At 39.3% G+C, this 13846-nt stretch overlaps 1 protein-coding gene across 2 annotated transcripts in view; it reads left to right on the forward strand.

Moving 5' to 3' along the window:
• grin2aa (glutamate receptor, ionotropic, N-methyl D-aspartate 2A, a) overlaps positions 1-13846 on the forward strand; it is a 163411-nt gene that overhangs the window by 121717 nt on the left and 27848 nt on the right. For both annotated transcript variants that reach the window (XR_001428077.1, XM_015057598.1), the window contains exons 4-5: positions 2983-3097; positions 12367-12569. Coding sequence is in view for 1 of the 2 variants with exons in the window: in XM_015057598.1 (XP_014913084.1) it covers positions 2983-3097; positions 12367-12569 (318 nt within the window). In the remaining variant the exon portion in view is untranslated. The remainder of the gene's footprint in view (positions 1-2982; positions 3098-12366; positions 12570-13846) is intronic.

Here is a 13846-nt window from a genome sequence, read left to right on the forward strand (position 1 = left end):
ATTTTTTTTTTTTTTTTTTTTCTTAAAAGTTTTTTTTTTTTTTTTTAAAAAATTTTTTTTATTTTTTGGTTTTTTTTTTTTTTTTTTTTTTTTTTTTTTTGCTTAAAAACAATTTTGCACTCACAGCATGCTAAGTTTGTAGGTTATTTCTAAACAGATAAATAAGCACCATAGAATCAAATACTTTTTCACAGCACTGTATTCTTCCTTACAAAACAAATAATTGTGCTTATAAAATGAATTTATTCTCAGCAACAACAACTTGAATGCACATGTGGGCATCATTTAGCACCAAACACTGTCAATAGTCTGCACCCCATGCACTATCAATGTAGTAGTCCGTCTAAAACAGCTACTTGATGAACTAAGCAGGATGAAAGGTAGTTTTAAATTAGAATTTAAATTAGAATGTTTTGTATGGCACAGAGTCTTTTTGGGACAATTCATGTCAAAATATTTAACTGCTCACTCACAAACTGAAGACTATGAATCTAATGCTCCAAGTCTTTAAGAACACAAGCATCTCAACACACTGGGCAAAGACACTTAAAGCTGACGTGCAAGCCTTTTCTGATGGCTTTCTGCTCTTTTTCTCCATTCGACTTAAAAACATTTTTTTGCGACTCTTGCCAGCTTGACACTGCACCAAAGTCCTTTGCACAATGTCCTACATGAAACACCTCACCTGCTGCATTCCTCTGTGGCTTTGTACCGCCACACTGGGCCACATGCTCCATTTAGAAGTCCGCCCCGTCGCCTGTTCTCGAGACGTATCAGAGGAGGAAGGAAAATCGGAGCAAACTCCTCTGTGTCGTACACGAGCGCTGACAGAGGGAGTAAATGAGACGGAGTGGCGAAGGACAGTCGTGATTAATGTGGAGCCTGTGTGGACCCAAGAATATCTCCCTACTGCCCTCCATCTTAGCTAATGTGACCTGCCATATGGGTCAACCATTACAATCTGTGTGTTACGTGGGTGTAGGTAAAGAATAATATGTGGATAAAAGTCAAGTGATTTTGTGAAATAAAGTTGACCAGTTGGTTATTTTTCCCAAATTTACTAACAGAGTTCAGGAGATTTAACCAAAGGGGGAAATAAATGAAAAAAAGAAAACATTTTTTGGGAAAATTAACAGGAAAAACTACATGTTAGACAATCTGCACTCGTGGAAATAAGGTAATAAAATTATTTAATTATCAGCAGAGTCACCTTTATCACCACAGATTAAACATAAATCCCATATTTCTTGAGTTAGATCAATAATCTTCCTATCTGTAAGCCGCCACAGTGCAGATGTCATTCTTGAGTACATGCTGTCAGATTAGGAATACATCAATCTCAGGGAATCCTCACTCTCATTCAGATGAAAACATCCACATTTTTTTTATTGCTTTACATCAAAAGGCCAAAAAAAAAAAAAAAAACTTTCATAAATCAGTAGATGAAAAATGATTTGCCCTAAAACACGTTTATTCAATTTTGTTCACATCACAAAATACAATTGTAATAACTGCCAAAGATAACCTGAATGAATATAAAAAAGCTATTTCAAGTTTTGATTGAAATGTATTTAAGCTACAAAATTCCTATCCAAACCAACTTGGCTCTTTGTGAAGAAGTAATTGCCCCATAAGCCGGGCTTGGCTGGCTGTGTTACCCTTGGCAGTGACATTTGCAAATTAAACGTTTGTAATGACTGGCAATGCGTTTTGGCCCCGCTCTCCTTGTTTTAATTTAGACAGATTTTTAAATCAAGAAACATCTGTTTAAGGTCATATCTTAGCATCCCGAATTGATTTAAGTTTAGACTTTGATTAGGCCCCTCCAGAGCTAGAAACTTTGTTTGGTTTTTATGCTTTATTGTTTGTATTTTTTTATTATTATTACTATTATTCAGATCATTTTAACTTCTGCATAATACTAATACTATTACATTTCAAAGCCATAACACAATGACAGGAGATTGTGCTTCAGTATTTTCTACTTAACACCAAAATTCATGGTTCCAATAATGACTTTTAGTCAATTGGGTCCAGAAGAAGCAAAGCAGCATTAGACCGTTGCGACACCACCACTATGTTTGACTGACAATTTGAAATTTTGTTTATGCCAGATTTAGCAACACATACTCTGTCTAAAATGTTCAGATTTTCTCCTGCCCATCTAAATAATATTTTGCGAGGGATCATGAAAATGTTTTTGATTGATTATAGTGAGTTTTTGGTCAGCAGTGATTTTAGCCTTAGACCTTTCAAAAGAGTGTCTTTTGGTCAGCAGTGTCTTTTTTGATTGATGAATTGTGAACACTGACCTTGACCCAGGTTTATGTGGCCTACGGTGGTTTAGTTCACATTTTTGCATTTTGAAATCATAAATTCTGTGACGTCCTTGGAGAAATTTTTGTTGGTTGGACCCTTCTGAAAAGCTTCACAGTTGTTCCGACTGACCTCAGAAAAGTCTTCATACCACTTTCCTGGGTTTTAGATGTCAACAAGTTTGTTTGTAATTTGTTTTTGAATTTCTTTAGATTTGGGCTTGTTTCTTTTTGTGATCTTCATGCAGTCAGACAGGTTCTGTTTAAGTGTTGTCTTGATTACGCAAACCAGACTGCAAAGAGGCCTGGATTTGTCTAATGAAGTTAATAAAGTAAAAAAAATAAAATAAAATTTTGTCACACTTAATACATAATTTAACGAGGACATTCATATATATTTCTCACATGCCCATAATAATTTGGATTGCTTTTTCTTTCTTTTATTAAATATTGATTTGAAAACGGCTTTCTATTATTTCCATATTTTTTGAACTATTTAAATCCTTTAATTTTGAAAGATAGTGATAGTCCAAGCAAAATGCACAAGTTGTAGACAGTAAATTTATGTTTCAGATGATAATTTGTGCTTATTTTTTCCCTCCTCCTCTCTTGCCCTTCTCACCGTCTCCCCCTGTCCCTCTTAATCATCCACGCCTTTCGCTCTCAGGTACATGATGAACGTGACATGGGATGGCAGGGACTTGTCATTCACAGAGGATGGCTACCAAGAATACCCAAAGCTTGTTGTCATTGTTCTCAATAAAGAGAGAGAGTGGGAAAAGGTAAGGCCCGCATGTATCTTCGCTTGGCTTAGTATTGCTTGCACACTGCAGTTCTCACCTCATGTTATGCAAAACATCATTATCCAATCTTGGTGCCATTTTTCATTCACATGCACATTGCTGGAGTTCAGTTTGAACGTTTGCATAATAGGCTATTTGACAATTTTGCCTGTGCCTTGGAGAAAGCTGGATTTCCTGTTGCATGTCTTATACCCTTCATCAAGAAGTGTCAACCTCCAAGTCCACTGGATTAGTGCTATTAAAGCTAAAATGTTATTTATATGGGATAAACCTGTTTTACGTAAATCTAGTAAATGTATAAGTATTATTTTTATTTCCACCAAAAAAAAAAAAAAACCTAGCATGAAAGTGTTATCAGCAAACAGACTACATTTACTACAAGATGCAAATTTCCAATAACTTCCAAAATACCAGTTTAGCATTGCATTTGAAGCATGCTGCTACGGATTGCTTTCTTATCAGAAATTTATTTATGCAAGTATTTCACAATAAATTGATGTAATTTAGATTCATATTTTTATTATGCAGAAGCTTTGTCCGTGCTGATGAAGAATTATTAATCTCATCTTGACTGGATGTGGACATGCAATATATGCACCGGGGCATAGCAATGGTACACTTACCTAATACATGTGACAGGAACTTAGAGTTTCTCAAAATATGTAACATCTTTTCATCTTTGGGGGGAAAAAAACCAACTTTGTAAATATGAAAATATGTGTAAATTCTAAATATGTCTACATGCATGGCGGGAGTGTGAGAGCAACTTATATTTTTGTCATGCTTTGAATTTGAGATTGTTGCAGTGAACAAAAAAAAATAGTTGAAAGGGACAGACTCTTGAAGGGCATTAATTTTATTGTTTTAAGAGCACAGACAGTATTGCAAGTTGCCATTAACCAACTGTGTGAAGAATATATTTGGCTAATCAAGCTTTAATAATATAAGTGGACATTTTTAGTCAGGTTTTTGTTCTGTTAAGGAAGGTCGCCTCTACTGGCCAACAATAGTATTACACTTTAGGGTGCTAAATTGTTGGCTTCATGTCTCTGTGCCTAACGCTTTCATAAACTGGATGGAATTTCTATAATAATTTTCACTTTCTTTCAGTACATTCAGAAACCAACACATAAAATCTCTTTACCTCATGCTCAAACTTAAACTGGCAAGTTATCTTAGGAAAAAAAAAACAAAAAAAAAACTAGTGCACAGCAAACCCAGGAAGAATCAATTAACATTGTATTTGAAACTTTGTTTATCAAGAAATTCGTCGTCGATCAGTGACCTCTTTTAAAAATAAGGCTATGGATTTCCTTAAAGGACTAGTGTGTGGAAGGCGGTTTGATAAATGGCCACTGTACATGCTCTTCTAGATGTTGTAATGGACTTTAAATGGCAGTCATGCATCTTTATACCTACATTGGGCTTCCTCACACTTGCTCAAATATCTTAGAGTTAATACTGCAATAATTCACGCTGTGGAATGGGAGAAGGGAGAAGTTTCAGAGTCTAAGTAGAAGCGGTGTAGACACAGAGAAGAGCTTAATAGCAAGAAAAGAAAGATTGATTGTAAATTAGTTTTATCCTGGGTTTGTTTTCATCCCCTCTGTCAGATTATCCAACTTTTTTTTGGCATTTTTAAAAAAATCTCCTGCACTCACTTTCCTTTCTGAGTCTTTATTTTTTACTCTATAGTTCCATATTTTTCCACCCTCCTCCTCCTTCCTGTCCTCCTTCACTATCCGTCTCTAAGCCCAATAATCCGCACACTCTGATGCTGGGCTCTCTTATAGCACCTCAGAGCAGAGTTAATCAAAACCTGAGATGTCTGTTATCAGGTTGGCAAAGGGTCACCGCTCTCTTGTGTGTGCATGGGCGTATTGGCGGTTTTTTTTTTTTCGCAGCTTAGCACCGGTAATCAACAGAAACGCTATTGGTGAATCTTGTGCTGCAATCAGTCTGATATACTTTAGGTTATATCTTCCTGTGTGTCCTTTGTTTGGAGCAACTCGCACGGTGTTCGACAATTTTTTATTTTTTTATTTTTTGGAGCAGCTTTGTCATATTTCACGCCGACATACACACAAACCTTTGTAAGTGTGTCGAGGACGACAAGTAGTGTGTCGTAAACAGAGAGTCTATGAAATTGATCAGTGCCACTTCTCTGTGGTGCAGAAGATTTCTCCGAAACCCCAAAGAGAGACACCAGCATCCAAAAGTGGAAACGTAATTTTCAATCCATGCACCAGAAATCAGTGGCAAAAAAAACGTGAATTGCATGATGATGATCAAGAGGGGGGAAAAAAAAAAAATATATATATATATATATATATATATATATATATATATATATATATATATATATATGGACTGGAAGCCCTGAGATCGAAGGGGGGAACACCCCCAAGGGGGGGGGAGAATGACCGAGCTAAGATCCTGTGGGACTTCCAGATCCAGACAGACAAGATGGTAATGGCGAACCAACCGGACATTGTGGTGGTGGATAAAGAACAGAGGAAAGCCGTTGTGGTGGATGTATCAATGCCAAGTGACCACAACATCAGGAAAAAGGAGAAACTGGAGAAATACCAGGGCCTCAGAGAGGAACTGGAAAAGAAGACCACAGTGGTGCCTGTGGTCATCGGGGCCCTCGGGGCAGTCACCCCCAAACTGGAGCAGTGGCTCAAACAGATCCCAGGAACAACATCAGACATCTCAGTCCAGAAATGTGCAGTTCTGGGCACGGCCAAGATCCTGCGCAGAACCCTCAAGCTCCCAGGCCTCTGGTAGAGGACCTGAGCTCAGAGGATGAAAGAGGCCACCCACGGAGGGTGAGAGGGGAATTTTTTATTTTTTTTTTTTTTTATATATATATCTGTGCATGCACTAAAATATAGATATGCACTAAAAATATCGAATGTGTTTTCTTGGGGAAAAGAGTGCAACACCAAATGATCGGCAAAGGAACAGAGATAAAGAGTTTGGCTTAGGCAGTGAGAGGAAATGGGTGAGAGAATGACACGGGCAACGTAGCAAACAGAGTGAAACATGAGGCATGTTAATCAAAAGGATGTGAAAGCTCTGTGTTTAGCGCTCACATGTTTGAAACATCCACATGTGCTTTTCCCTGCAACACGGTTAAACTACTGCTGTGGTTTGAACTTAATAAGTTCAGGGACATCTAGCATAATCCCCATACGTTAAAATAATGAAAAGGTATTTGATCCTCTTAAGCCACTTTAATGGGGACACCTTGCTGGGACTGTGTTGAACTCCTCTTTATGCTGCATAGTTGTTCAAGGAGTAGAGTCAAAATTGTACCAGAAACGTTCCTGAGAAATTTTGGACCATTTCGGGTAACCTGATGCAGGTTTGTGAATTCTCCCATTCCGCCATCTTACAGGCATGCTACTAGCTTGAGATTTGGTGACTTGGGTATACTTGGGTAGGGGTTTTGTACTTTAAGGCACGCTCAGCTGTGGATTTGAAACCATGCTTAAAGTGTGCCCAAAAACTTGCAGTACACCATTACACTGCCACCCTCATCGTTGTAAAGTCAGACAGATCCATCCATTGCTTTCCCAGGATTTTACTGTCTAATTTTGGTGAAACTGTGTAATTTTCCTGTTCTTAGCTGACAGGAGCTCCACCTGTTACGTTCTTTTGGGTTTGAGCTGCTGCGACTTCTCTCACATTGCTAACCAGTAATACATTTTCTTCCAAAAAGTTGCTGCTGACTCGATGCTTTCTCTTATTTGAGCCATCCTAATTTCATGGTTGTGCATTAAAATTCCTCTATTTCAGCAATTTCTTAAATATACGTTTAGGTGCCACAATGACAACTACCCAGCTACCCAAGTTAGAGAAATGCCTGTAACGGTGGTTGATTAAGTCCAGGTTCGGGTGAAAACCTGAAGATGGAGAATGACGGAGCTTTTTCATCAATGAATTGTTTTTTTACAATGAATCTGTTCGAAGATCTGGAGAAGGCTTTGCACAGTGGATGCACTTTCCCATCATTAAAACAAGATCTTGGGGAAAGTGAATGCAACATTGGATGGAAATAAATCTTGTGGCGTTGCAGAAGTTCATCAAAACAATGCCACAGCAAATAGTCAAAGTTAAAGGTGGTCCAATGAGTGTGCGACCGGTTTTTTGTTTCTCTTTTTGTTTTTGTTGGAAATTGCATTTTTAACCAGACAGTCTAGTCCATAAACAAAGTACATATGTACAAATTTACATATATAAAACGGTGCACTTTGCTTTATTATGGCTAAAAAAGTCATAAATAATAACCGCAACCTCAAAAAAAGTTTGTGTTTTGTATGCAACTTTACTAATTAAATGAGAAGACAGTACTTACCTTATAAAGCAACTTTTGTTCCAGCACAGTGGATGGAGAATTCAGATTGCCTCTGAAACTGCCACAGAGTTTGCATCCAGTTCACAAAATAATTATTACAGACAACAAGGGATTTGTGCTTGAAGAATCACAATATGGAGCACAGACACACACACACACACACACTGAAGCCGTGCGCACACACCCACACTTCCAGGTCGACACATAATCACAGGAAGGCTTTTTTACATGCAGCCGTCACCGTTCTTTGAATCTCAATGAAAGAACTGCACTTGAAAGGGAAAAACAGTATAAATCAGTGATTAGAGTCTTCTCTCACTCTTCCTCGTTCTCTGTGCCCTCGTTTTGCACTCGCAGACGCCGGCTCGCACGCGCACCGTGACGCAAGCCGGCGGACGCGACACACACACCCACACACACACACACACACACACACACACACAGAGCTACCCCCGCGCCTCGCGTGCGCGGAGGAACACTCAAAGCAAGGGGCTGGAGCGGGAGAAGCAGAATCCATTTTACCGACGTAATTTTGTCTGACAGGAGTGACAGATACTGTTTTATGACTGAATGGGTTTCTCCACGCTATTAGGAACTCATTCTCCCATAATGCATCTTGCCACAGTGATAACTCTCCCCGTGAGACTGGCACCGAGAAGGTGCTCAGAGGAGGAGCCCTGAACATAATTTTTGTTTATGCTTTGGTTGATTTTATAATATTTTCCGCCTTTGATTAGCTCGGTTTTTGGTGCATTACAGAATTTGACAGTCGAATACAGCACTGTAGAAAGCTGAAGTGGTAAAAAAAAATTAAAGAATTGGTACATAAAATAGAATATACTTTATTAAAATCTTTTTTTTTTTCGAACAAATGTCACAAATAACTTGACATCAAAATGCAGTGCACTGAAGATTACAATAAAATTGTCCATAAAAAAATTGGTCTGTCGTGGCTCTTAATCTCTGACCGGTGATAATGCGATAGCCTCTTTAGTAATCCCGCCGGCCCTATCACTTTAACCTCCCACTGGCCTGACTGTCAGATCACATCCGTACATTTTTTGCAACAGTCTTAGCATTGTGTGCATGTAATGTCTGGTATTATGTGCAAGCAGATTCAGCGCTCTCTCTCTCTCTCTCTCTCTCTGACGGTCGATAAACTCAAGCCCTCCTCCTTTTCTGGGCATTAATTTATAACCCTTCTTTCTTTAATTAGAGAGAAGAAGACACTGGGGAAGGAAGGAGGGATGATGAGAGCAGCAGGACAGAGAGAGGGAATGCTGAAGTCAGCTTCTTTGTTCTATCTTCCTCCTCCTCATCCTCTCATTTTGGAAAGTGTCTTCCAAGAACATTTGACTCACTTTGTCACTAGATTATCCTATTGACTGAACTGATCAAAGATTGTTCAATTGTGCCTGTCAGGTCTGTTATAGATGTGCATGAGAGTCCTGCATGAGTGCACCAAACAGGCACAATATTACGACCACTGACGGGTGAAGTGAACACACCTGACGAATTCACGCACCATGTTGTGAAAACCACTTTCTCACCTTCGTTTCAGTCTTCAGACCCATTTGTTCACAAAATGAGTTTGGCCGTTTCTGACGCTGTCATGCCTCGCTGCCTCGATGCTTTCAGCACATTCGTTAAGTTGACGTGATTGTAAAGAGATCTCGCCACTTGACGGCGGTTCTGGGTTAATTTCTGAAGAAAGCGGCGAACTCGCCAATGGAAATCTCGATAATGTGCATTCTGCGGGAAAAGGCGTCCAAAAGAAGCGACGGATTAGAGAGAGGTGGTCTGTTCAGTCATTGCGGTTTTCTGTCTCCTTCATCTCTTTTGCTGATTGTGCAATTGAGCTGCTGAACTTTGCTGCTTTTTAGTCCAGCTTGGTCCAATCCAGATGCAACATCAGTTCTGTTCATCTGTCCCTTATTCACACAGTTTATCTTTAAATTGTGTTCAAAATGAAGTTGGGTGCTGTTTTAATCTGTCCCAGTGGAAACAGCACCTTTATGAAAAATAATATTTAGCGTTAGAATCAACCTTGCAGATAAATGTGTACGTATACATTGGATCGTTAGCAAATTCATAAAATGAACAATGTGCAACATATTAGCATCCTGATTGGCATCAGTACATATTACAGTGAGCCAGTTATCATATATGCAATGAGCAACAATAGATCATATTTTACCTCAGTATTAAATAAGCACAATTTAAGGTGAAATGCAGGAATGTTTATAGTTATCATCAATCTACTGAGTTTGACTAATTTACCAATTACTGCTAAAGAAACAAGCAGCTTTTGGACACTGTCGATAAGAATGCAACCTTTATATCCAAACCCTAAAATGTGATGGGGAAGATGTTGGGTAACGTATAGCTTGATGCAACTTAGGTGAAAAACTGTTTGTTTATTTTTCTGAGTCTGAGATAAATTTTTTGGAGGCATTTTTGAGGCACAGATCAATGCAGCTTACGCGGATCTACCCTTTTCGGCAAGTTTTTTTTAAGGTTATTTATGTGATTCCAAAAGCATTAAGTTATGCATAAACAAACAGGAAATATATCATGGCGAGTTCAGACTTCTGTAAGGCATCTGCGTAATGTAATGTGACACCGTGAAAAATGACGATAGTATTTATAATCATTACTGTAGTTGTGACGCACAGTGATGTGCCAGTGCTTTTGTCTTTCTGATTCACCCTAAGCCTCACTGCTGTTTCCTTCATCACTAGTCCCTTTTCCTACTGACACAAGCATGTGTGTCTGTAGACGCAGTCACTCACATGTGAAATGCAAAACAGCTGGGCTAAGACAGATAGCCAAAAGCGGACAATCCCCGGAGACTGAAGGTGACACATCAGAGAACCGCACCTCGACATACTGTCCTGCTTCTCTCCCTCTTTGACACAATTTCCTACACACACATGCACACACACACACACACACACACATGCACTCTGAGGGCTGCGTCTGACAGCAGAGTGAGCTGTTGACAGTCTTGCAGGCTAACAGCGGAGAGGAGACTCTAATCCCTGTCAAAGGGTAGAAAACCACTCAAAGCAAAACAATTAAAATGCTAATTTCATTTTCTCCTCTCTGCTTGCCTGTTAATGACTTAGCCAAGCATGTGGGCTTAGAACCGGCAGCGTGCGAGTGTTTTATGTGTTCATAGGTAAAGGCACCATTTTGTGACTGCAGGGTCAAAGGGGAGGCCGGATTAAAACTGATCCGTGAGTCATGTGTGTAAAACTGCCAAGTGGGTGCTTTGGAAAAACAGAAGGAATAAAAAATACACAACTACTAATTTGAGATACAATAGCCGACAAACAGCTGGTAGGTTGGCTAGAATTTTTCAACAAATGGACTCCAAAAAAAGATGAATCCTAACTTTACTTCATTGAAGAAATGTTGACCAAGCTTTTTAACTTTTGTCTTTAAACGTATCTGTTCCTGAATATGTAAGTGAATCATCTCTGATAGTGTCACATTAGGCACCTATCCAAACTAAACAACTCCAACATTCCTGTATGTGGTAAAGTGATCAGGCAATTCTCACCATCCAGAGAATATAGACATGTTACACTGATATCCATGAAAAAAAATAAAGTTTATTTGTCACGTAGACGAACAAAATGCCCTTCTGGAGGAAAGGTTTTTATCGTCAGATAAAGCAAAGGTTGGACTTCTTTGCTACAAAGACAAAACATTTGTTCGTAAGAGTCCAGGTGAGGCTTTCAAACGTAAGAATATTAAACAAATGGTTGTAGCATCAATGGTTGTAGCATCATCTTCACTGTCAGTGGTAAATGTAGACGAAAGACTCGCCTCAAATCCTTCAGCTTAAAAATCATCATCCTGACAGTTTTGTCTCCAATAGGACAGGGATCTCTGACAGACATCAGAACAGATAAAGAAGGAGTGACTTAAGCTTCTAGATTACTAATTAGAAGAATTATACTGTAAGTGTGTTATGCTAGCAAAAAGTGTGTGGTTTCTCTGCAAATTCCTATGATGAGGTTAAACAAATCTACAATAGAAACACGGTGAGATGACTCTGCATTCAGGCTTATATGAAGTCAGGAGACAGTGAGGAAGAAGAGATAGAGGCAAGATATCTGCAATAGAGGGGAATTTTGTGTCTTTCTTATTTACTCTACTATATTATTAATATAATAGGTCATGCAAAGCTTTGTGTCTGATGCTGTTTTTCTCTTCCTCCTTGCCTTTTCTCTATCCAACAGTAAGGCATAAACTCGCAGGTCCCCCCCACACATAGATATTTACAGAGAGACGTGAAAGGGTAAAGGTCTTCCATAGGGGAATCGGTGACATCACATCTCTGGAAACCTTCTGAAATATAACCAGCCTCAGAGCTTCTATCGTGGAACACTGCCCCCTGTTTCATTTTTGGACATACAGTATAGGTTTGCATTTATAGCAGAACCCTAATATGACGTTTTCCACCTACTCTCTGTGCATCTGTCATTCTGGTATCTCTCTGCTGTTTCTTCAAATTTAGCCTCTTCTTACACACATTTTCGATTACCTATAAAGTTGTGAGTAATATATTGCCACTGGATGATCTGGAAAAAAAAATAACAGTAAAATGATAAGAATTTAAACATCTATTCTTAGAGAGAATACTATCTATCCGAAATGGTTTGATTATGCAATCGTATGCCTGTATCCTCTTACAATCAAGCCCAGTGGTTCAAAGGTCCAAACCAGACAGCAGCCGTAGGAACGGAAGCACACGCAACTTAGATTTGTAAATTCACTGAATTCAGTCATTTCTCTAATGCACATTTGCTGATGAGGGCGTTTCTGCACGTAATCTGTTTGTTTTCATGCTACGTTCTCCTCCCCCTGTCAACAGATGGGAAAACTTGACAATCGCAGCCTGACACTAAAGTACCCGGTGTGGCCACGGTTCAACTCGTTTGGCGATGCCGAGCTGGACGACAACCACCTGTCCATTGTCACCTTGGAGGAGAAACCCTTTGTTATTGTGGAGGATGTTGAAAGACTCACTGGCACCTGTATGAGGAACTCTGTGCCCTGCAGGAAGCATATCAAAGAGTAAGTCCGATTGCTGTCTTTTCGATTTGCTGTAAAAACCCTTGGCATAGATTGTGCATCAGACTTTTTCCACGTGGATCAGAAATGCTGTGACGTATCGATAAAAGTACAACAGTATCCTCAGCTCGAATATTGTATGAATTGGTACTTTGTGTTGACCTGTCTGGTTCAAAGGGTATGGAGACTTTTGCAAAACACTTTATATTGTAAGTCAAAAATAGCCAAAAACAATTTAAGGTGTTGAAAGTGCATGATCAATTTTCTAACAACTTTAGGTCTGTTGCTGTGTTGCTCTCTTCCCCGTCATGAGCAGTGACAGGTGCAGTATTCGACCTATGCAGCAGCTTCTTTCCTCCCACTGAAAGTGGAGGCAACTGCTGAACTAAGCAGTTTACTTCCTTTCCTAACAAATTGTCTCCCAACAAGCTCTTGCTTTTAGCTGATTTCAAGGCAAAGACATTGTGAGACCGTGTCACTAAACAACTTGGCCGATGCTGGACCAATTGGGTTTTTAGGTAATTTGCTAATATGTCTTTTCTCCACAGAGTAAAATTAGACGACATGAAGCAAGACTCTCAGACCGTTAGCTGTAGCTGCTACGCATCATTCACTTCCTGCTTAACTATACTGTTCTGATCAGAAATTTCTGTACACGGTGCCAACTACTTACACAAATTGTCTCTCTCAAATGGCTCGAGAAATGTGGATTTAAAATAAGTCTTTAAAATGTAACACTTTACAAAGTTAGAATTTGAAAGGTCTGTTTTCTGCGATGCAGAAAGCTTCAAGACAAAGGTAGTACTTAGTTTTTACAAAGACAAGTTCAAATCCAACAGGATATGGCCCAGAGATTGACGTTTATCAAACCAGAATGAACTGCATTGCTTAATATCAATGAAGGTCAGCAATGTAAACATTCTAATTGGCCAACACTTCTTTGGAATTCATGAAATATTTCTTTAGTTTCTCATTAGCACACCATTAAAAATGGCCACAAATCAACACAAAACGCTGCATTTGTATCTCAGGTTTCCGCCGTGACCGCACAGACGGAGCCGCACGGAGCGGGAGAGATGATTAAACAGTAATGGGGGTCTAAGGGAAAGAGGCTGAAAGAGATTATCATCCAGAATCACTGTGAAGTAGGGCGGAGGATAAAGCATCTCCAAGGAGAAACGCAAACGCACATTCACAAGTTCATAAACGCTCCCTGTTGCCACATGTCCACTCACAGACCAGTGCATTCAGCCCTGTTCCTTCCTCCCACGGAGCAATTC

The sequence above is a fragment of the Poecilia latipinna genome, unplaced genomic scaffold (assembly GCF_001443285.1).
Source record: "Poecilia latipinna isolate Pla-1442-1.1 unplaced genomic scaffold, P_latipinna-1.0 Scaffold1474, whole genome shotgun sequence".
NCBI lineage: Eukaryota > Metazoa > Chordata > Actinopteri > Cyprinodontiformes > Poeciliidae > Poecilia > Poecilia latipinna.